Raw genomic sequence first — 24,195 nt, 5'->3', positions numbered from 1 at the left:
ATATTGTTGGTTGTGTTTCAAATTATTACGATCTCATGAAAATAATAAAATCAAGATGATGATGAAAAGTACACAATACTTGAAAAATACATAATTCATAATGATTTATATAAAAAAATTTATTAAAATAATATTTGTACTATGAATATTTTAATTTATAAATTGAAATGTGTTTTATAGAGATCGGGAGTGTTTACAAAAACAAAAATATCAAACAAAACATAAAAATATAGATATCAAAGTAAGTATACTCAAGTTGTATTAATGATACGTATGTACTAACATTACATGTAAAAAAAAAAAATATGTATCTACTATTAGCTAGAGTCCCCTAGTTTTTTGATAGAATTAGATTCCCCTAGTTAAAACTTAAAAGGTTCATGAAATGAAATGTTTAATTTTATTAAAGTAATCGATTGTGTGCATGCCTTCTTATGTTCAATGAATTCATTTTAAGTGCACAAATTTAAGGAGACTAACCTTTTAAGTTTATATTCATTTTAAGTGCATAAATTTTCTCTCTCTTCTCCCATCAATTTTTTTATTATTTTTTTCTCCTTTCTTTTTATGATTTTAATTTTTTTCTAAAAATTGTCAAATTTAATTTATATAAAAAATACTCAATGTGCATCTTAAGTTTAAGTTCGTCAGAAGATCTTTAATATGATATAAAAATTATCAAAAATGAATTTAAAACTAATAGGTTATTAAAATTTTAAAATATTTTGTTTCTTTGTTAAAATTTTACAATATATCTCGTACAACAACAATGCCTATGCACCTCATAGGGGTATGTATGATAATTGATAAATCACATTCTCATGTCCCTCAACATTTCATGATTAAAAGAATAATAAAATTCGGGACTAAACAAAGTCACGAAGGCTATAATGGATCAAATGGTTCTGGCAGAAGTTCAAATCCATTATCAAAGATGGATTCTTGGTCAGACTTATCATCAATACTATGTAGCCAATTTGTGTTCTTGAGATCCTCTTTCAGAAGAATCATGTCGTACCGGGAACTTTCGTAAATATCAATGTTGCTTAATTTTGCACAACACTGAGACTTGTCTTCCTCACTGCCACTCTCAGAAAACCGGCTGCCGTTTTCTGCCACGGACAGGCTTCTGTTGCCGGATGCTGTACCTGGATGTACTTTCTGATTGCTGGATCTAATGCTTTGAGGGAAAAGATTCGATCCTCGAAACCCATTGTTTCCATTTCGTATATCCTGCGATACAACAAGAACTTAATCAACCCTCTATTTAGAAAATCAAATGTTGATACGTAAGATAAGGGATGATTACCATATGCCGTATGGCCATGTCAAGAGATTTTTTTGAGATTGTACGGCCAAACCCTGTGCTATCTGCGGATGTCTTTGCAGGTTTCCGTGATGACAACTCTCTCCTTGAGTCAACAACATCATTCGACGGTCCATTGGAAGGTGTTCGGGTCCTTCCAGTGGGTTCTGGAAGCCTTCCCCTGCTTACCACTGGAGATGACTGTCGCCTAGCAATGCTAGCACTGTTTGTGATGGGCTCTGCATTCCCTTTTCCAGTGAGAGCCACACCAGGTCTGGACCTCCCAGCAGATATTGGTCTATCTGGCAAAGTGGTTCTAAGGTTTGGTGGTGTATCATGTGGAAAATCATGGAGTATGATTGGTTGTGGCGGAGCCCGAACTCGTGGTCCAGGGGAGCTTGGTCGTGAAACTGAAGTAGCAGTTTTCCCGTTTGTGAGACTACGCCCACCAGGGGTTGATGGTCCAGATACGGGAGAATATGATGGTGTGGAATTTCGACGGGTTGGTGTTGATGGCCTTGATGTAGTGCGAGGAGCAGGAGAATTCAAGGTTGTAGAAAGTTGAGGCCTAGAAGTGGGAGTAGATGGTCTTGAATTTTGGGTTGCTCTTGGTTTATCAATCGAAGAGGTACTGTGCGTAGGACGGGGTTTAGAAGGAGTTGAAGATCTAGATGCTGTCTGACGCGCAGAAGGGGTAGAAGGCCTTGATGAGGGTCGGTTGGTAGGTGTAGACGGTCTGATATAAGATGAAACAGAAGCAGAACTTGTGTTGAGAATGGATGTTGATTTATTGGAATAGGTGCTATACTGGGAAGTAGAAATAGAAGGTCTGGTCACCGAACTGCTTCGAGTTGGTTTCGCCACATGGTTGTTCTCTGAATGAGACACTGATAACTGGAAATAAAAAACTTGGTTTGATCACAAACATTCAAAAAGGGAAGTAAATACTGTAAAATATATAAATACTACAATGTGATAAAATAGTAAGTCAACTTCAGCAAATATAATAAAGATACAACTGTGTTTTATAATCAACACAGAAGCAGCAGAAAGAAGGAGCAAAGATGTGCTGAAAGCTTGTATAACATAGCAAGGCAGATTGGCATACCCGTGAAGCTTTGGCTGTCGAGATTGATCGGACCAATGGACCACTCCTTGGAGCCATGAGACCGGCCTGTGATTCATTTCCATCAAAAGAAGGGACCAACGGAGTTCCAGGAGGAGTAAGAAGCCTATTAGATAAAGGAAGTGATGATTAATTGATAGAAGTGTGATTGAACAAGACAATTTTTCAACTAAATTAGTTGGATTATCTTCAGATTCAGACTTCAATGTCATGGTATCAACTAATAACGTATATTGGTAGTGAACAATGAGGCAACCTGACTACCTGAGCCCAAAGTTTTGATTTATATCAAAGCCTAACTGCATGAAATAATCTATGACTTAAGGAAAATTTCGAGTAATCTCTTCATGTTTAAAGTTCGTGCAGAAACCAACTAAAATTTTCCTGATCTGGAAAATTCATATCAAGATAATTTCTTCTTTTCAGCATGCGAGCTCAATCTTGATTCAGCGAAATGTCTAATAATGGCATTTTTTCGAGATATAACTCTCATAAAAAAAAGTTCACCAATAGTCCATATCCGGCCGTCTCTCCAATTACTCTTTACTAAGTTTATGAGGTTGTTTACACAATTACACTTATTAGCAAGCTATCTCATCACATCAGTTCAGATATGTTGTTTATCCATGGCGTTATGGTAAAACCAACACGTTATCATCCCTAAATTAACAAAAGAGCGATAGCAGTGCAGATTGATTAGCAGCTAAAAAATTGTCAACAAATAGAAGGAAGGAATAAACCATATGCATACGAAATTTATCGGAAATCACTGAAAGTATCAGATAAAGAAAAACTATTATTAAAGGAGGTCGACCGTGGCACAAGCTAGATCTGATCATGAATATGGAAAAAAAAAAATGAAAACGAGATTTGTAGAATTACCAATCATAGTCGTGCTTCCCTCCATCACCCGATGACAATAAATCATCTAATCCAGTCCTCCCCGGTTTCGCGGATCCAAGCGAAAGCCTCCCCAATTTCAACGGCACTAAACACAAAAATCAGCTCCAGATCAAAGGAAAGGATAGAAGCAGCTCAAACAACGTAACGGTAACTGAAAAAACAAAGAGAGGCGCACAGCACTCAACTCAACGATTGCAAAAATGGAAAAAGGAAAAACGCAGGCACGACGTCGTTTCCACTAATTACCTACTAAAACCATCCCCTACTCATCATAATTAGTAGATATTGCCAAAAAAAAGAAGACATGCGACGGAGTCTCATCTCCGTCTCATCCGTAGCAGTAACGTGATTGGAGGGGAGAAGATGAGTGTAAATACCATCTGGCTCGTCGGAAGGGGCGACGGAGAGGCTGCGGCGGCTTTTGGAGAAGAGATCTAGATTGTCGTCGGTGGAATCCCTGGAATTGGGGACTCCATTGATGCTGTGGCCTCGGCGGTGGTTGCGGCCGGCGCCGATGACGGATTCTCTCAAGGTCCGATTCATGAGGAGAGGAGGAGAAGCATGTGCGGCGGGCGTGGAGTGGACTGGAAAGGGAAGAGAAGCACGCAATGCGTGTGTGAGAGAAAGAGAGAGAGAGAGAGAACGAGTCACGGAAGAAGGAAGACTTTTGTGGGTTTGAATAGAGCAGTAGTAGTTATGGTATGCAGACGAGACGACGTCGTAAAATGATGGGTGTGGAATGATAGAGGAAGGTGGTGGTGAGTCAGTAGACTCGAGAGGAGAGGAGGCAAGCGCATGTTCGCTGACACTCAAATTTTACACAAACCCACCAGCTGTGCTCTCTCTCTCTCTCTCTCTAATTTTTATTTAATTTGATGCTTATAATTACATTTTTTTTAATGTTGGCCAGCTACTCTCATGAGATCTTGCTCTTAAATTGACTCTCCTTATTAAATTTAGTATTCGTATGTCATGTGTATACCTCGAAATTTTCAAAATTTTAGGTGTACATCCATATACACCAACATTAATTTTGCTTCTACACATAAATTCAGTGTTGACCGTGTTGAAGAATGAAGACCCCCTTGAATAATCGAAAATGTTGCTCATAATTCATTCTTGATTGTATAAGATTGAGGAAGTAACATGAAATTTGCAAGTGGAAAAGTAGGGTTAAAATCCATAAATGAGATGTAAATTTATAGGAAGGAGAAAGTGGATGGAGTGGTTTGATGGGGAAACTCTACCAAAACGTTGGCCCATTATCATGCATTAATTTCACTGCATTGGATCTCACAATTATTTTAGCAAATTCATCTGCCATCATAACCCAAGTTACGTGGTTGCTTAATCATTATCACTCTTATATGCCAATGATTTTCCCTCCCTTTCTCCACCAGCTGCTTCTTTCATAAACACCACCACAATTGGACATATTTTAGATTGTTGTTTCTGTAATTAAATTTCATAATCATGAATTCATATGTAGATATTGCCTCTATTGAAATTGGACTTTTCTTTCCTTTAAAAAAAGAAAAGGAGAGATGCAGATTATATACTAATTTAAGCACCATGTCTTTCAGTTCAATACGATTCCGACTCGTGTTTCTTGTAATTTTTTTATTTTTATTTTTACTTTGGAATAAAAAAAATAAGTGGTGGGCAAAAATTCAGAAATTGCGTGGGTTTGTGAGATTCTGGATTTAAAAAAAGGAAATGATAGTATTTGGCGAAGGGAGAGGGGCCCATATTTCATAAATGCCGGTTTTGGCGGGTAAGAATGAAGATTAGAGTGAGATTAGGCGGTGGTGTAAGTAGGTAAAGCAACATAAATGGTTGTGGAGGAGGAATAAAACAGAGTTTTGGATTACAAAGACAAAGGGAATCCATATATTTCCCCCAAAACAAAGAAAAGGAAAGCAAAATGTGTGATATCTACCTATCATTCAACTATTGTATGATTGAAAGAGATGCATCAGGATCTCGCACATATACCCAACGACCCCACCCCATCTCTATTAATTCTTTAAGAAACACAAAACATTCAAGGTGGAATACGACACCATTAAAATTCATGTAACTCTCTTGTTTAAAAGGCGAGCAAACACTCCACATAACATTAAACCACATTATATGCACGTGAGAGTTAGCTGCAATAACCATATGTATGCATTCAATTCAAACTGTACAAGATACAATGGGGGAGAGAGAGAGAGAGAGAGAGAGAGAGAGAGGAGTTGGAGTCTCGTCGCATTATCAAACACAAGCATGATAAAAGAAGTCTTTCGTTCACATGGGAAGGGAGCCCACTCAGAGAATCTGCAAAGCAAATGCGCCTCCAATCCAATTCTTCCTTTCAAGTAAAGATAACTCCATCCCCACCCCCACCCCCACCCCTTCTTTTCATTATTCGCAGGAGGTGCATGCATTTCAAAATTCACACAAAACCAAGCAATTCTTCTACCAATTAAAGATCCCAAATATCTATTCAATTAGCACAACAACCAAGTATTCAACTCAGAAATTAACACGGATAATAAGTATTCTGGATACGTGGATGTTACAGTATCCATAGTAATACAATAAGTACTAAGCCATAGATACAAATCCACAAGAAGAAGAAGAAGAAGAAAATAAAATAAGGTGCAATTACTTGTAAAATTCAAAATCAGTGTCTGGCTTCTTAACATTGCTTCTGTATCCTTTCTCAAAATCCTTGGGAAGTATGACATACCGGTTTTTCCTCACAGCATGCAGACCTGCCTCCTGACATATAGCAGCAATCTGCACACAACCACCAAATTCCAATTTCTCTAAGACTCCTCTAGCCCCAAAATCGTTTAGACCCAGAAAATGTATTGAGGGGGAAAAAACTCAGCATGCTCTCTTTCTCAATATATATAGCACATAACTAAGTATAAACGATTTTTCTCACCATGTACTGATCACTGATCAGTAATTAAAAGAGTTTGCTGTAGTATAAATACATTGATAATCTATTGGTATTAAATAAAATATTTAACTCAAAACAGTAAAAGGGCAAAAACTCGTGCAATTAAACTTTCTTAGTACCCAAATTAAAGCAAGGTGATAAGTCAGGAAGTTGTATAAACTGCAGGCGGATATTCCAATGTATGAAACAGAAGATGGAATCCAAGAAACAAACCTCAGCAGCACTTATTTTATCAGGTCGAGAGACATAGTCTTCCAAATCAACTTCATCACTTAAGTTCATCTTGGCAGTACAAACCTGCTCGGATACAACCCAAAATAAATGGAGAAGATATAATATACAGCCCAGTAAAATCATTACAAAAAATTCAGGAAGAGAAGATGAACTCATTCCATATAAAAAGAAGCATTTAGACAAGATCAAACTAACTCAGGTGAAAAATGAGGCATTGCTGATATAATTTTCTCAATAACTAACCTGAAAAACAAGTCTCTTCTGGCGCCTATCAGGCAAAGGAAATTCAATTTTACGATCAAGTCTACCAGGACGGAGAAGTGCGGGGTCCAAAGTGTCCGCACGATTAGTGGCCATGATGACCTTTACATTCACAGTTTGATCGAATCCATCCATCTACCAGAGCATAGATCAATGCACATAGATTGAGAAAACTGAGGAATTAAAGTACTACCACCACTACGACAAGTCTACAACTAATAATTATAACAATAATTAAAGGTGCAAAACCCCATGGAGCCATAGGCATAAAGCAAAAGGCACAGGTGTGTATTTAGTGGTGATAGAAGTATAATATCCCAAGTTCACTGTACAAGACATCATTAACATATTAATAGGGAACTTTGCACTTTGTTGATACCTAAACTTCAAAATAATTTTATAGTCAAAATCATGTATGCAACCATCCCATCAATTAGAGTCAAAAGATGGAATGGAAGGACGAACTAACTTCATGACTCCTACCCAACTTTGATTCATGAAAGACTTGCTCAAATTTAAATACCTGATTTAGAAGTTCCATAAGAATCCTCTGAACCTCTCTATCAGCTCCAGTTTGGGCATCAAAACGTGCTGTTGCAATGGCATCTACTTCATCTATAAAGATAATTGCAGGTGCGTTCTCCTTGGCCAGACGAAATACATCACGGACCATTCTAGGACCCTAAATTTCCAACAGGAACATTATCATATTAGTTAATATTCAGATCCATATATTAATTGTTGACATGGAAAGCGATAAATACAGAACTTCATTATCACACTGAACCCAAGCTGTAAGCAAGTGCAAGAATTCTTCAAAGTACCTCTCCAAGATATTTTTGAACGAACTCCGAACCCACCACTCTAATGAAAGCTGCAGTTGTGTGGTTTGCTACAGCCTTTGCAAGCATGGTCTTTCCTGTACCAGGAGGGCCATAAAGTAACACACCACGAGGAGGGTCGATACCAATCTGCTTGTACAGTTCATGGTGAGTGAGAGGTAACTCAACAGCTTCACGAATCTCTTGCTTTTGAATATCACATCCACCAATATCCTGGTTACGTAATAAACAGAAAGAAGTCATTTGAGAACAATGTCAAAACTTAGAAGCTACATAGAAAAGGCAAACAAAAATTATAAAAAGTGTCAAGTATCTTATTGTTAAAAAAGTGTTGCAACGAATAGCTATTAGCTCTTACAATTATCTAGCATACATATAAGACTTCTAAAAACCACTAATGTCAAACTAGAGTAACCCCCACCCCCACCCCCCCCACCTGAGAGACGTTTATGAATTAACATGGGACTCCATATATCTTTCTCACCATATGGCCATCATCCCAGAATAAGTAGAAGCCAGAGTCCAAGTCCATCATGATTTCTTAAAAGTAATAATCGAATAAGAAGTCATTTCTTAGGTTGGGAAGTAGTATTCTATGTGTTCTAATGCCTTGATGGCTGTTATTACTCATTTAATCTTCTTATAAATTATAATCTTCTATGTGTTCCGTAATTTAGATGGTTTCCCCGGCCTAATTGTACAATACTCAAAGCCATACCAATTCCACCAGTTAAGAAAAATTAATCAAACTGGACAGCCTAATTCATCAAGTAGAACAAGCAGTCTTACAATGAATCAGCTCAATTTACTGCATAACACAATTAATCCCTTAATTCAAGCTCAACACGAAAACCAACATAGCAATAGAAGAGACTGACAGTGTAGGTGACATCAGGCTTCTCGGATTGGCTGAGCAGGGAGATGCTGGAGTCAGCTTCAGGGGGCAACACATCGACCAAGGCGTTGGAATGGCGGTGCAGCGCGACGGAGGCGGAGGGTTTGAGGAGCTCGCGGTTGATGGTGCTCAGGATCCGGACGTAGTAATTCGACCCGGTGGTGGACCCGACGATTCCGTTGTTCTGGTCAACCATTTCCATGAATTGGCCAATAACCAAGGGCACAGATTGAATCCGCTTCACCTCCTCCTGCGCCCTCAGAAGCTCCCGCTTTAGGTTTTTCAGTTCGTCCTTGACGTACTCCTCTTGGATATCGATGAATTCGATCTGCCGCTGCAAGGATTTCAGCCGCCCGTACAAATCCTCCTCCTCGACGGCGAGAACATCAGATTTGATGGCCGGATGAGACGGCGGCGGTTCTGAGGTGGGCACAGGCTTCGGATCGAGCACCATTGCCGTCGCTGCCATTGTTGCTCTTAGATCTTGCTTCTGCTTTCCGATTAGGGTTATGTTTTTCTCAATTCAAATTCCTTTTGATACTCTTTTACAGTTGCTGCCTTGCTGAAGACGAAAACATCGAGAGGAGAAAGAATTTTTTGGATTTGGGCCTCATATTTACATATTAAACTATGGGCTTTTCTCAAAGTCTTTACTTAACGAGTTGTGGGTAAAAGGTCCACAATCAACAAGGGAGGCCCAAAGAACAATACTTGATGGTTCTTAATATTTCCTCCCCGTCTCATTCTTTGTTTCATTTCTTTTTCAACACGAAAATTAAGAATAATGTGTAAATTAGTTGAAAGTGATATGATCTACACTTTTTAAAAAATTAATTACTATAAACTTTTATGAAAATGAGATAAGAAGAATGAGACGGCTAAAAAAGGAATTTATAGGATATAAAAAAATATTTTATTAATACATAATTAATACTTAATTAATGCTAATTAATAGTGTTTTACATATATACCCTAATCGATAGTTTAGGTAAAAATGAGTAAAGTCAAAGTTGTATCTTTACACAATAATTAAAGAACTTTTTACCATAAATATATTGTACTAATTAATTAACTAACTGTAGGCACACGGAATTTATAGGATATAAAAAAATATTTTATTAATTTTATATCTTTATTTATTTTGGAATCTTATGAAATCCAAAATTAAATATGATATATTATTAATAAAAATCTTACCATATTTCAAAGATAGAGATCAATTTCTTTGACAGCAAGTCAAATCTAATATTAATATATATCAATCTTCAAGAGCCAATATGATTGTGCCACGTCAGTCCTAAGCCCATAATCATGTGGGCTCTGGCCCAAAGCTTGACTCTTACTACAACTATAAATAGGGGTCTTCATATCATTTCTAAACACACACAAATCATTTGAGAGCTCAAGCATTGAATGAGTAATTCACTACAACGAAGTCATCTCCAACAATCAAAGCTAGGGCTGGGAATTTCGGGATCGGGTAATCGGGTACCCGATCCCCGACCCGAAAAAATCGGGTATCGGGTACCCTATACCCGAACAATTCGGGATCGGGTTCGGGATCTGGTATTTAGGGTATGAAAAAATTGGGTATCGGGTATACCCGATCGGGTATTGGGTATACCCGAAATACCCGATTAATTTATTAAATATATATTAAATTATTTAATTAATTTAATCAATTTGAAATTTAATCTAGCCCTAGCCATTTTGTTCCCTGAACTGCTGAACTCCCACCGCCTCCCTCTATTCCAATTTCCAAACTCCATCTGTTCCCTCTTCGAGTCACCCAACGGCGCGCCGGTGCCGGCCTCCGTCGTCCCACCCGCCACCCGCCACGACCCAGCGGCGTCGGCCTCTCGTGAGTCGTCCCCAGCCAGGTGCGAGTCCCGCCCGTCTCCTAGCCTCGTCCGCCCGCGGCGCCCACTCGATCCAGAATTCCGGCGACCCAGCGGCGCCCCTCGCCCGCCCGTCGTCGCCGTTCTCCTCGCCTCGCCCGCCCACCATCGCCGTTCTCCTCGCCTTCCGCTTGCAGTCGCCCACTCGCCAGTTCTTCTTCTTCTTCTTCTTCTTCTTCTTCTTCTTCTTCTTTAATACAAATTTCCTATGTCAATGTTGAATAATTGAATTTGTTGCTTTGAATAATTGAATTTGGTCCTTGAATTTCACTGTTAATGTTGAATTTCGGCTGAATTTGCCGATTTGAATTTGCTGTCCTGGTTTGAATTAGAGGATCTCTATGTTTTCGGGTAATTTAGGGTACCCGAATACCCGATTCGGGTACCCGAGTCGGGTATTAGGGTACCCGATTAAGAAATTGGGTTCGGGGTCGGGTATCAGTTTCCGGCCTTATTCGGGGTCGGGTACCCGATTTTTTCGGGTAGGGTACCCGATCCCGACCCGATTCCCAGCCCTAATCAAGGCATTCTTCGTGGAAGCAACCCAAAAGCTCAAGTTAAATCCAACGCTCGATCCAGAAATAAGGCGTAGGCCCTCTGCATCAACGTTATAAAGCCCAAAGCTCAAGGTTCAAGGCGTTCTACAAGGATTTCAAGAAACACATCAAATTCAAATTCAAGTTCAAGTCATCAAATCAAATCCAAAGAGATCAAGAAGGCAAACTTCCCTCCAAAGATTTCAAGAAACACATCAAATTCAAATTCAAGTTCAAGTCATCAAACCAAATCCAAGGAGATCAAGAAGGCTTACTTCCCTCCAAAGATTTCAAGTAACATTTGAAGAGGATAATCAGATGATCAAGTGGAGATTCGCAACCCGCAACAAATTAATCTCAATCCATATATTTTAGATTTGTACACATTTTTGTATTTCATTTATTGAATACAATAAAATTTGCGTTTACACTAATTCACTAAGTTAAATTATGTTTTACTAATTATTTAAGTTTCATTTTTCCTTTTGATTGAAAGATTTCGATCTTAAAATTAAATTTTACTTATTTTGATTATTTCAATTTTTTAGTTACATTTATTTGATTAAAAAATGAATAAAAATTAAATAAAGATAAAACTTGGTAAAAACCATACTAAATGACTAAAGTTAAAAGTTAAGGAAAAAAAATAAGTAATGACAATGTTGGGAAAAAAAAGTAAACTAATTTAATCGTATATGATTAATCTATTTTCTTCTTCTTCTACGAGCTTCTATGTTGGTTTTGGTCCTAAAGCGAAAATGATTTTGATATATTTTTTTATCTTAAATAATAAATCACATGATTTCATTATAAATGTTTCCAACAATTTAATCAATAATCTTGATTTATTTCTTTTTTTCACCTATAAATAATAGTTTATTCATATAAAATATATAATTTATGTAAGACATATTATGTTTGAATTATTAATAAAAAACTTACTTAATGTCATTATCATCTATAGTTAACTATTTTTAATTCAAGATTTTTAATATTATTTAAAAATTTCCATAAATTTATTAATTTATCAATTAAAAATGATAGCAATAATAATAATAATAATAATAATAATAATAATAATAATAATAATAATACTAATCATAATAATAATAATAATTATTATTATTATTATTACATTATTCTAATCGTAGAGAGACAAAATACAAAATTATACTCCCTCCGTCCCATTTATAATGTGATTTTACTGTTCGGCACGGAGATTAAGAAGAGTAGAATTAAGGGAATTAGATGTGTAGTGTTATTTTAATTAAAACACACACAGTCACACACACTCCCTCTCTCTCTGCCTCACTGGTACACGGCGCCGGCGAGCGCCGCCTCGTCGGCTCCTCTCCGTCCCCCCGTCCTCTCTCTCCCTTCCCTCTCTCCCTCTCTCCATGGCAGAAACCAAACAAAAATTAAAAATTCTTCCCAAAATTGAAGAAATTGCAGAAATCAAATCGAAGAAATCGAAGAAACCAAATAAATTTTTCAGAAACCAAACAAAATTTTCAGAAACCAGATCGAAATTAATTCCAAACAAGTTTCGAAATTAAATCCCCAAATCGGAGCCCTATATTCCTAAATCCACGGCCTCGTCTCGAATCCACAACTCCACAAATCAGAGCCCTAGAGAAGGGCGACGCACTGGAGAAAGGAGAAGATGGACGGCGGACGTGGACGACGTGGAAGGACGACGCGGGATGAAGGAGAAGATGAACGGCGCGCCTCTTCTTCTTGTCGGCGGCGCCGCCCTCCTTCGGCGACGCGGGTGCGACCGGGTGGTGGGGGGGCGCGAGGGCGGTGGTGGCGGTGGAGGCGACGGGCGGTGGTGTTTGAAGAGAGAAGGGAGATAGGCGGCGACTGGTAGGGGGGAGGAGAGAGAGAGAGAGAATAGAGTTAAACGGTGGAGTATGATTTATTTAAGAGTAATTAGGGAGTATTTTAATGCTTAATCCACCCCTTATTTTTTCCCAAAAAGGAAACGTGCCATGAATAATGGGACAACTCAAAAAGGAAAGTGTGCCATGAATAATGGGACGGAGGGAGTAGTTGAAAAGGAAAACATATAACTATAAAAAATTAAATTATAAAATATTATGGACAGGGGTGTTCGCGGTTTGGTTTGGTGCGGTGCGGGTTGACATCAAAACCAAACCAAAGCGTAAAATACGGTTTTATATTTTTTTTAAAATCAAACCAAACTATATTAGTATCAAAACCATTTCAAACCAAACTGTATTAATGTGATTTGGTTTTCGATTTTTTATATATTTTTTACTTTCTTGTTTCAAAGTAATCAAATAACCTTAAAAAATAATAAAAATAAAATACGGTTGAATATATAGCCGAAACACACTAGAAGCTATTCTAATACATAAATGAAAGGGGTTATTGCCGAAAAATACATGTAGTTTGTCAATTTTCTGGTTTATAACTTGATTTTATAATTTGATCAGAAAATACATCAATTTTTAATTTAATCGCAATTATAACATGACTTTATAGTCTGACAAGAAAATACACCAAATTTCAATTTATTCTCAATTATAACATGACCTTGTAATTAATTTAGTAGTATAATAATATCAAAGTTTAATATATTAAATATTTTTAATTTTCTTTTCATCTCACAATATACTATATATATATATATATACATATATATTTGATAAATATACATCTATATGTAAATAATATATAATATTATTTACTTTTTAACATAGTTTCTATTATATATGTACCTAAATTATTTATTGGTCCTACTATTTTATAATTTCATAATTTAAATAAATAAATACTTATTATATATGTAATATATTAATAGAATATTAAAATCAAATATATATATATATATATATATGTGTGTGTGTGTGTGTGTGTGTGTGTGTGTGTGCATTTGTGTGTTGAAAATGTAGATATATATATATATATATATCAAGATATTATATTGATGGTTTAAAAATAATTAATCATCTAACTTAATTTTTATAAAAATTAATCAATTAATTAACAATATTTTATACATAACAATTTAATATAAATACAATAAATATTAATACATCTATGATGAAAAATAATCTAAATAAGGTCATGTTATAATTGAGAATAAATTGAAACTTGGTGAATTTTCTTGTCAGACTATAAAGTCATGTTATAATTGCGATTAAATTGAAAATTGATGTATTTTCTGGTCAAATTATAAAGTCATGTTATAAACCAGAAAATTGACAAACTACATGCATTTTTCGGCAATAACCCCTAAATGAAATGACTTTATGTGTATTTTAAGAATAAGAATAAACTAACACATGTTGGAGAGTTTTTTGAATTTGGGCTGAGGCTTCAATCTTCGAGGTTCCTTATTTGGTGAGAACGGCTATGTTGAAAAGCAGGAGATGCGACGTCTCTGATAAAGTAGCCACCAAATAGGAATGACCTCTGCAGAGAAAGGAGGATCCTGAGATCTCTGCATTTAATACGGCTGTACTTTTGGAGTACGTGGCTTCCTTTGAACGTTGGATGTTCAGTCCGAGGAAGAATGTTTAACTGATACTTGACTTTAGTATCAGTCCGCTGAATCCACGTGGCACGCATTAAGTAACCAGTTCCGGACTGATTCTTCAACTGATACTTCAGTTGGTAACTTTAGTCTTCATTCTTCAGTCATTAGTCCTTCAGTCTTTAGTCTTCAGAACAGCAAACTATACTAGAAAAGAACTCTAACACTTGAGTTCGAACAGTTCTAGTCTATTACAATTAAGGCCTATGGATTTTGGTATCATCAAAACAAGGATTAAGATATTTCAATAAGTTCCCAACAGTTGGTATCAATTTTATATAAATATAGAAATATTAAAATATTTCTTATGCATTGCATGAGGTGCAAATGCTAGTTCTTATGAAATAATCGAACAATGTGGTGGATTTGGGAAATGATTCTCATAATTTATAGTATTAATATTAGTGTTTAGTATAATGTAATATAGTATAATTTCATGAAATAATGCTAGTATGCGTGAATAATATAGTCCATGAACGTTGGTCGGATGTAGAGGTGTCAAATGGGTCGGGTCGGGCCAGCCCGGCCCAATCCACTGAGTTTTTGAATTATACCGGTTTGGGCTGGGCCGGGCCGAAATATGATCAGGCCTTAAAATAGCAAGCCTAACCCGAAATATGACCGAGCCTTAAAATAGTAAGCCCAACCTTAAAAAATCAATTAAAACAACTAATATCAAGTCAAATCATCAATTCACAAAGTAGCACTTAAAATGAAAATACATTAAAAACCAATTCTTAGAAAGAAAGTAGCAAATCACAAAATCAAATACTACTACACATCACCACCTTGTGTGCTCACATTTCCACCGCGGGTGCTTCTGCCTCCATGACCCCTCGAAAACCGACGTCCCCTAGGTCTTCCTCTCACACGAGCAACTACCGGATTTAATAATGGAGTCCGTGCATTTGGTCGTTCTTCAGTGCTACTCGACACGGGATCACTAGAAGCATTCGTAGAATCTCAATTCTTGAGCGCATCCTTTATGGCTACACATCTCTTCTTCACAAAGTCCATTTTCTCCACATAATTATAAGCCAAATCCGTGCATTGTTGAAATTCTCGTTCAACCTGTTGAAATGCTTTATATTCCCTTGTCATGTGAGGATATCCACCCGTGAAAACAACACAAGAATGCGGCCTATAAACATCCTTCCGCCATCTTCTTAGTATGTATCTTTCGTTCACAGAAGGCATATCCTTATACACTAAAACTTTTAGAACATGAGCACACAAAATACCTTTAAATTCAAATTTGCGGCAGGTGCAAGAGATATATTCCCCAGTTGGACGATATTCCACAATGAAGGTGTATTTTTTATGATAGTAGTTACTCTTCATGCACAATTCCAGCACTTCAAAACTCTCAACCCCGACTACATTACCTTCTCCAAGCGGCACAACCTCTTGTACATTGCAATTTCCTATCAACTTTATTTGTTCTTGCAATAATTTGTACACATTGTTTGTGCACACACGTGCAAACTGCTCCTCCCATTTGTGTTGCGAAACAGGCTGCAAACTCGTACACTTTGACTTGTAGTCTTCATTGAGCTCCTTCTGAATTTTGTCTTTCACGGCCACCTCATATTGATCCAAAAATTAGCTCAATGTGCTCCTCGAATTAACATAACCATCGAAGAAGGCATGCATCGACTCACTTCTCTGGGTGGACACCATACCAGCCCAAAATAAATGATTCAAGTAAATGGGCACCCAATTTTCCCTTTCAGAATACAAATCCCTAAGCCACCTGTTATCTTGAAAACTATATTCAGCGATGAAATCAGTCCACCGTCTTTCGAAGTCTGAAATGCTGAGGCTATCATATATCAACCTATAGAAACTATTAGAATATGTTTTATGATCATGAGATCCTTTGAGCTTTACCGGGACCTTCTGCAAAATATGACACGAACAATAACGATGGACAGTTTCTGGGATAACTTCCCTCACCGCAATTCTAATACTATCACATTGATCCGTCAAAATTGCAGTAGGTTGAACACCTCCCATTGCTCCTAACCAATTCTTGAAAAACCATTTAAACGATTCACCGTATTCATGCGTCAATAGACCACATCCTAATAATATAGACTGGTTATGGTGATTAACCCCAACAACCGTCGCTATAGGCATATGGTATTGGTTAACCAAGTATGTGGTGTCAAAGCTCACAACATCATGGAATTCCTCGTATGCAGCTATGCTACGAGGGTGAATCCACATCACATTTCGAAGCCTCCCATGGTCGTCAATGTCCATCAAATGAAAAAACCGTGCATCACTCTTCTGCAATCTACTAAAGAGTTGACTAATGGCCTCTGCATCTCCTTCGCCAAGTCTTAATCGTCTTCTCTTGTCAATGAAGTTTCTACAATCCTTTGTCGTTGCTCCTATATTTTCTGGCCCTCCAGCTAGAACCTCCATCAACTTCACATTTTTACAGATGCGTATACATGCACGGTCATTAGCTTCTAACTGCCTCTTCAAGCCCAATGTTAAATGTCTATGACCCGGCATAAAAGCAGACATACTCATATCTAGATCATGATTGTGTTCTATGCATACAGAAGAAACCATCCAAAAACCAGTGGGTTGTCTTATTGCATTAATATGAGCAAGACAATTTGTCTTTTTCGTATATTTCTTAGAACAAACTTTTCCACCCCTATCACATGTCATTCTACAATAGTTACCATTAGATGAAGTATTTCTACTAAAGATGTTGAATCCTTTTACCTTTGCGTATGAATTATAAGCTTCGTATAGTTGTTCTTTAGATTCGAACAACATTCCCATTTGAGGTCCATCTCGCACCATCACCTCAAAAGCTTCTTCCGTTCTTGCATCACGCATTTCGTCGGAGTTCACATTCTCCTCGTTGTCATCAGATTCTTCACTCACGAATGATGTTTCATCCTCCTCGTTTCCAAATAACTCACGGATAGCTTCTTCTGTACTCGTCATGGTAGAACCTCTCTTTTTCTCTTTCCTTTTTTTCTTCTGAAACGTCTCTCACCTTTTTTCAGAGTTCTAGTTTCATTCTTTAAAAAAATATTGTAGTTTCTAGTTCTAATGTTACGTGTATACAATAATTAAAGTTTATTTTTATCACTTAATTTATTTTCTATAACTACATATGATTTGGACACAAACAAATATATATATATATATATATATATATATATATATATGACCGTTTCATTTTATTTTTAGGACAATCATATGTATTATGGAGAATATTATACGGTGATAAGATTGAATTCATGGAGGATATTTTGGAAAAAATCGTCTATATTCGGTGATAATTTTTGGAATATATTTATTATGGAAGTTGTCTAATTAACGATAAGTTTGAGGAGAAAAGATAAATTTGTATCAAAGAATATATCTATAGCAATACAATATTGATACTAAGCGAAGAAAAAAAAAGACGAAAAAATAATACTGAAAACAAGCACCTGCCAAATGCTCGATGAAATGTCCCACAAAAAAAAATAATAACAAAAATGAGTATTTTTGTTATTAATACTTTTTCAACGATAAATTGTTGCGGAAGCCACTACCGGACAAGGTGGCAAAGTTTCTTATACCTATAGCCTTTCGCCCAAGTTCGAATCCTATACTGCTCATTTGAACAATTCAGATTTTATTTTTTTCTATTTTTTCTAAGATTTTCTCTCATTTGAACAGTTATTTTTCCCAGATTTTCTCTCATTTGAACAGTTCATATTTTTTTTTTTTCTATTTTTCCCAGATTTTCATTAGATTTTCTCTCATTTGAACAGTCTTAGATTTTCTCTCATTTGAACAGTTATTTTTCCCAGATTTTCTCTCATTTGAACAGTTCATATTTTTTTTTTCTATTTTTCCCAGATTTTCATTATCATCTATATTTAACTACTTTTAATTCAAGGTTTTTAATATAATTATCATTTTTAATTGATAAATGTATAAATATATCAATTAATAATAATAATAATAATAATAATAATAATAATAATAATAATAATAATAATAATAATAATAATAATAATAATAATAATAATAATAAGGGTAAAGTAGCAAATACCCCCCCGACGTTGGCGTCCCTATCGCGTATAGCCCCCCATAGTCAAGGTCAGCGCTGTTTACTACCCTAACGTGGCAAAATCGTAGCAATTAAACCCCCGCCACTTAACGGCCCTAAACTCCGTCTGATTTTTTTTTTTTTTTATTAAAAGTGGGGCCCTCACCAACGGTTTTAAGATCAAATGTTAGGGTTGTGAACTCATAATTTCCCCAATCGAAGAACCCTAGTTTTTCGATTTCAATTTCTGTTCTTGTGCTAAATTTGTTCCAATCGAAGAACTCATAATTTCCCCAATTCGTTCTTGGTATATATAATACCTATGAGTTCCAATTCGTTTTGTGGGTCGAGCAATTCATTCCGAAGAAGGACGACAGATGCGGACATGGAAGGTTCTCCACATTTTTGTATGTGCAAAATTGATGGCGCAAGGGTGATAGCACCTTTAATGACTTCGTGGACAGCTGATAATCCTGGTCGCATGTTCTATGGATGTCGAAATTGGAAGGTTAATTTTCTTTCTTTTGAGTTCGAAATTACCAGATGAATTATGTGCAATTTCTGAATAATCATGGGCGCACCCTTAATTGGTGTGTATTTTTTGTTGTTTCAGTCGAAGAATTGTGGGCATTTTGTGTGGCATGACGAGCCCATAGGTGAGAGAGCTAAATTTGTTATTAATGAATTGAAAGAATGTAGACAAATAGTGAAGAAACTTCAAGCAAGAAGCTGTGAATTTGATGTTGAAAAGGGCGAATTGAAGTATGCCCTGCAAAAGATGAAGGATGATTGTGATGAATGGAAGAAGAAGAGTTGGATCGCTTATTCAATGTTGATGCTTAGTTGGATGATTTTTTTTGTAATGTTCTTGTAAAAACATGTTGCTGTCAATTGTCAATGAAAAGGATGATAATGAAACATCCTTTTGTTCTTAATGGTATGTTTTTGTTCTTGGCAATAAAAACATGTTGTTGTCAACATCCTTTTGATCTTAATAGTAAACATCAGAGCCAATTCAAAGTAATGTAAACACAGCATAAACAAGTTTATATCCAAAAGCAATGTATCCAAACATCAAAGCTAATTCAAAAAAGCATAATGCTAAACAAGTTTGCATATCTAAACAAGTTTGCATATCCAAAAGCAAATTTAGACAGCTAAATCAAAACCAAACTAAGATTCTTAGTCATAGACATTAGAAATGCCAGAGCTTTGTGATGATTTAGCCTTTGACAGCCTTGTTCTCTTAGCAACCGCTTCATCGACCAAAGCAGCGGCAGTGACACTGTTCTTGCCTTTCCATCTGAGCCCCGGTGGCTTAAAAGGCAGCTTCGTAGACTTGTTCTTGCCTATGTCTTTGTATTTTCTCTTGCACTCCCTTTCATCTGGAATTGGAAATCTAACACCTGGATCCGAGCTCTCTTGAGTTGAAACATCCCCCAGTGACACAACTCTTGCAGATGGCATGCCAGGCTGCCAAAAAAATCACAACGACGAAAGTTATATATGTAGTATACCAAATACACAAAGTAATGTATGCAAAATACTTACATTGATTGTTGTTTTACCAGTCTCCAGATTCACATGCACTCCCAATCCAACATTTTCTTTTTTTGTAGCCTTGGAAGTAGAAGCTACAGAACCTCCTTTGAAGGAATATTAAATTGAATTAATACTCGATTGCCCGATGATCGTTTCTTGGATTATTATTAATTCATCATACAACGATTAATTCCTAACATGCTCCTATGAATTTAACAGCTGCACACAGGTGTTAGGAAAACTTACTTGAGAATCGGATGCACAGATGATTGATGATTGTGTCGAATGATTCAGACTCCAGCTCTGATCTTCTCGACTGTATCCCGCTCAATTCCCAACGTTGGATGGACAACGAGCTATGGAAATTCCCAAGACAGAATGCCTCACACGATTTCCTGCGCCCCCCTCTGCTCTCAAAACCCTAATTTTTATCAGTATATTTTCCTGAGAGCTGACAGCTGTATTTAATAGAGAATTAAATACGTATGGGGCGCTTCTTTCTTTGTGATAGGCGATTTCTGCCCTACTTGGGCTAGGAGACATTGGGCCAGCCCAGGGACCAGATACAAGGAATAAAGATGGGCCTCAAATAAATTAATTTATCTATGGTCAGCCCAGACCATAATTAATTTATAAATATCAGTTCATTCCACTAGAGAACCGATACTGACTTACCCCTTTATTGCCGGTGATGAGTCGGGGCTTGTATTTAGACTTATTAAATCTCCGTATTTAAAATATCCGACATCCATTAATTAATTAGAGCTCTGACAGCTTAAATTAATTAATCTCTTAATAATTCCTTAAGCAGTACCACTCAATCTTTATTATTACGCCTGAACTTAATCAACCTGCAGGGTTTAGCGTAATAAACCTTATTGAGCTCCTTAAGGGGATGTCATTATCCTATACCGGATACGGGTACTAATACAGATAGTCAAATATCATATATTAACCGCTATCACCCAAGATACAGAGTACTCGAGTTAGTATTTAACTCTCGCCCATAGTAAGTCAAAGTGATATACGAATTAACATATATATCTGAATACTTATTAGTATTAAGATTTATGAGTCACCGAGATCTTGATTCTTCACTTAAGTCAGATAGAAGAATACATCTCAACTGTTGGTCCTATCAATACGTAATGATGTACCAGTATAGACAAGTAGCCAAGACAAACTACTTCCATCTATACTGCAGCCTAAACCAATAACTTGTCCTAGAGTTATTTCGGCTGTGATCATATTATATCTCTTAAGGTTATTCCAATTATATGGTCTTCTGTGATCTACAACACACCATATAATCTACTTATACAGAGATAAAGAACATACATATGCAATCATGAACACAATCAGATAGGAGATAAGAATAGTGAATAACAGGAATCATTGTATACAAGCATAAAGTTCTTGCTTTCAGTATACAAATCCAACATCCTTCAGTTGATGCATTGGGGCAATGATTCTTCTTGTGCCCGGTGGATTTGCATTGGCTGCAAAGCTGTACTTGCCCAATCCTAGAAAGCTTGTGAGCCTTCTGCCTTGATTCATTGCTAGCCCTCACCCTGACTTTCTTAGGCCTTCCAATTTTTTTCTCAACTGCGGGAGGCTCAATAGGAGCATGGGCCTTTATCTTGTAGAACTTCACCCCTGGAACAGGCTGAATTGTGTGTACATAAGAGTTTTCGTATGTGTCTTTGTGATACCAATGTGCAATCTTACTCTCCGGATTCATCTTTGAATGGTACATTGCTGCAATTGCATGTTGGCAAGGAATGCCACGTAACCCCCATATCCTGCAAGTGCATTGCATCCTGTCGAGTAGCACAGTATGCTTCTCCAACCCTTCACCAATCTCATACCCATTATCACCATTCCACAACACCTGACAAATGGTAGAATCTTCCCTAGCTGCCATGAACACCTTCATGGCAGCAGGGGACCACTCTCTCTTCCAAGTCATCGACATCCTCTTTCTATCCCTAAACCTATTCATCACCAAGACTCGTATATCCTCTAACATGCTCACGATTGGTTTGCTCCTAGCTTCTAACAAACTAGAATTAAATGATTCGGACACATTATTATCAACCATGTACGAAGAGCACCTGAAATCTTGGTAGGCTCGGCACCACGTACGTGGAGGATACCTCATAAGCTCATCTGCAGCTTTCTTCTTGATCTCCCCAAGCTTAGTCAAGTTCTCCTTGAACTCTTCCTCGTAAGAACTCCAAGCACAGATCCAAAAACGCTTCTTCAACTCGGGGCCTCTCCAATTCTTCGACCAATTCGCATAGATGTGTCTAGCACACCATCTATGCTCCGCTTGCGGAAGTATGAGCTCCACGACATTTATAAGACCCTACAAAGGGCAGTTAATCATCCATCAGTTTAATACGTATTGAAGTAAATAAAACAACTTGAATGAGATTTAGATTCTAACCTTTTGCATATCTGAAATAATGGTAACACTTTCACCATCCTTCAATTCCAACTCAGCTTTCATCAATGACATAAACCATGTCCAATTAACCTTGTTTTCCTTGCTCACAACCGCCCATGCTAATGGCATGATTTGGTCGTTTGCATCCTTCCCAACTGCCGTCAATAATACACCCCCGGAAAGGCTCTTCAGATGGCATCCATCTAGGCAAATAATAGGTCTACAACCTATTAACCAGTTCCGTTTGCATGCATCCAACATGACAAACAATCTCCTAAAAACTCTTGCACCCCTTTCCGCGGCTTCTTTAGAAAGTTGTAACTCACACCTTGATCCAGGATTCTTCTCTTTCAAAATCTGAATATATGCTTCTAACATCTTGAATTCATTGATGACACTTCCATTAAGCTCTGTCATGATCAATTTTCTTGCTCTCTTGCACTTGAACAAGGAAACATGAAGCTTGAAATTGATCTTGATATCTTCTTGCATCTGCTTTGCAGTGAACTTAGTATCCTTGTATACTCTGCTTTTGAAGTGGTTTGCAAGCCAAGTTTGTGTCATACTTGGCACAGTCCACTGCTTGTAACAACTGTGCTCCAAGATCAATGTCTTCACAGCCATGCCTCCATCATTGCCTATCTTTGAGCAATAGAACAGAAAAGGGCAGCTCTTTGAATTCAGACAAACAACCCTCAGCCTTGAACTCTCATTCTTGACAAACCTCAACCTATATCCACCTTCTATTCCGTAGAGATTGACAACATCCCTTGCTTCCTTGACAGAGCCAAAAGTTTGCCCAAGCTTGGAGCTTACGTCTAAACCATCTTCAAGATCCTCCATCTCATCTTCCTCTCCACTTGATTCATCATCCATCTCATCTTCCTCTCCACTTGATTCATCATCCATCTCATCTTCATCTGTTTCACCATCTTCATCACTGCACTCACTGTTCTCTCCTTCCTGAATTTCCATGTCATCAAACTCCATGATGTTGACAGTATGAAGATCTTCCTCGACCAAAGCATCACCTTCTCTTGCATCTACCCCTCTCTGATCTCTACCCTCTCCCTGAGTTTCCTTAATCCTATCTTCATCTATCTATTTAGGCAGTGTATCCCCATCACCCTGAATTTCCTCAATCCTATCCCCATCACCCTGAATTCCCTCAATCCTATCCCCATCACCCTGAATTCCATCAAACTTACCTCCTTCACCCTGAATCAATCGCGACTTTTCACTCTCCCCCTTTGATTGTAACCTATCAAGCTTTACCCTTTCTTCTTCATCTAGGAACCCGCGTACTCTATCCACCAATTCAGAAGGAAAAGGAAGCATCTCATGATCTATGTATATACAGACCTCGTCCCAACCATAAATGAAACCTAAATCCAGCACTCTCCTCATCGATTCCTCATCGTAAATAGCATAAAGTCCATTCTCGTAAGTTTCATTCGAATCTTGCACGAAATATGCTTTAGGATTTCGGAAGCCTAGTTCTTCATATTTCTTCACAATCATTTCGAATGTCAATGAATCAATATTTGCACTCTCCACAAAGTCAGTATTTACCTCTTCATAACACCAGGCGTGCTTCTTCTCCCAATACCCCCCGT

The 24,195-nt window shown here is 37.2% G+C and overlaps 4 protein-coding genes across 4 annotated transcripts; all 4 read right to left on the bottom strand.

The window, feature by feature from the left end:
* Positions 1 to 704: 704 nt before the first annotated feature.
* Positions 705 to 4,501, bottom strand: LOC131019799 (uncharacterized). The gene is made up of 5 exons (XM_057948384.1): positions 3,713 to 4,501; positions 3,315 to 3,420; positions 2,415 to 2,538; positions 1,310 to 2,200; positions 705 to 1,233 (listed from the first exon to the last, which is right to left on the bottom strand). Exons 1-5 carry the CDS (start codon positions 3,876 to 3,878, stop codon positions 886 to 888), a joined length of 1,635 nt encoding a protein of 544 aa, XP_057804367.1. The 5' UTR covers positions 3,879 to 4,501; the 3' UTR covers positions 705 to 885.
* A 1,306-nt stretch (positions 4,502 to 5,807) lies between these two features.
* On the bottom strand, positions 5,808 to 9,318 carry LOC131019807 (26S proteasome regulatory subunit 6B homolog). The gene is made up of 6 exons (XM_057948400.1): positions 8,504 to 9,318; positions 7,608 to 7,838; positions 7,307 to 7,465; positions 6,766 to 6,918; positions 6,502 to 6,585; positions 5,808 to 6,119 (listed from the first exon to the last, which is right to left on the bottom strand). The coding sequence occupies exons 1-6, from the start codon at positions 8,987 to 8,989 to the stop codon at positions 5,985 to 5,987; spliced, it is 1,248 nt and encodes a 415-aa protein (XP_057804383.1). The 5' UTR covers positions 8,990 to 9,318; the 3' UTR covers positions 5,808 to 5,984.
* Positions 9,319 to 16,118: 6,800 nt separating this feature from the next.
* On the bottom strand, positions 16,119 to 17,486 carry LOC131023058 (protein FAR-RED IMPAIRED RESPONSE 1-like). The gene has a single exon (XM_057952600.1). The coding sequence runs from the start codon at positions 17,484 to 17,486 to the stop codon at positions 16,119 to 16,121; it is 1,368 nt and encodes a 455-aa protein (XP_057808583.1).
* A 2,284-nt stretch (positions 17,487 to 19,770) lies between these two features.
* LOC131023057 (uncharacterized) lies at positions 19,771 to 23,569 on the bottom strand. The gene is made up of 4 exons (XM_057952599.1): positions 22,580 to 23,569; positions 22,287 to 22,498; positions 21,644 to 22,193; positions 19,771 to 20,061 (listed from the first exon to the last, which is right to left on the bottom strand). Exons 1-4 carry the CDS (start codon positions 23,567 to 23,569, stop codon positions 19,771 to 19,773), a joined length of 2,043 nt encoding a protein of 680 aa, XP_057808582.1.
* Between the last annotated feature and the right edge of the window lie 626 nt (positions 23,570 to 24,195).

Source organism: Salvia miltiorrhiza, chromosome 4 (genome assembly GCF_028751815.1).
Source record: "Salvia miltiorrhiza cultivar Shanhuang (shh) chromosome 4, IMPLAD_Smil_shh, whole genome shotgun sequence".
NCBI classification, from domain to species: domain Eukaryota; kingdom Viridiplantae; phylum Streptophyta; class Magnoliopsida; order Lamiales; family Lamiaceae; genus Salvia; species Salvia miltiorrhiza.
The sequence above is the reverse complement of the archived record's forward strand: the minus strand, read 5'-3'. Positions and strand labels throughout refer to the sequence as shown.

Excerpts from the sequence above, each read along its gene's own strand:
- LOC131019799 (XM_057948384.1), bottom strand. The coding sequence starts at position 3,878 with ATGAATCGGACCTTGAGAGAATCCGTCATCGGCGCCGGCCGCAACCAC. Across the intron at positions 2,539-3,314 it reads GGGAAGCACGACTATGATTG|GCTTCTTACTCCTCCTGGAA; the intron begins GTAATTCTACAA and ends TTTATCTAATAG. Across the intron at positions 1,234-1,309 it reads ACATGGCCATACGGCATATG|GATATACGAAATGGAAACAA; the intron begins GTAATCATCCCT and ends GTTGTATCGCAG.
- LOC131019807 (XM_057948400.1), bottom strand. The coding sequence starts at position 8,989 with ATGGCAGCGACGGCAATGGTGCTCGATCCGAAGCCTGTGCCCACCTCA. Across the intron at positions 7,466-7,607 it reads TTCAAAAATATCTTGGAGAG|GGTCCTAGAATGGTCCGTGA; the intron begins GTACTTTGAAGA and ends TTGGAAATTTAG. Across the intron at positions 6,919-7,306 it reads TTATGGAACTTCTAAATCAG|ATGGATGGATTCGATCAAAC; the intron begins GTATTTAAATTT and ends ATGCTCTGGTAG.
- LOC131023058 (XM_057952600.1), bottom strand. The coding sequence starts at position 17,486 with ATGACGAGTACAGAAGAAGCTATCCGTGAGTTATTTGGAAACGAGGAG.
- LOC131023057 (XM_057952599.1), bottom strand. The coding sequence starts at position 23,569 with ATGGAGTTTGATGACATGGAAATTCAGGAAGGAGAGAACAGTGAGTGC. Across the intron at positions 22,194-22,286 it reads GCTGCAGATGAGCTTATGAG|TTTGTTAGAAGCTAGGAGCA; the intron begins GTATCCTCCACG and ends ATTTAATTCTAG. Across the intron at positions 20,062-21,643 it reads AGCTTTCTAGGATTGGGCAA|CCTGGCATGCCATCTGCAAG; the intron begins GTACAGCTTTGC and ends TTTTTTTGGCAG.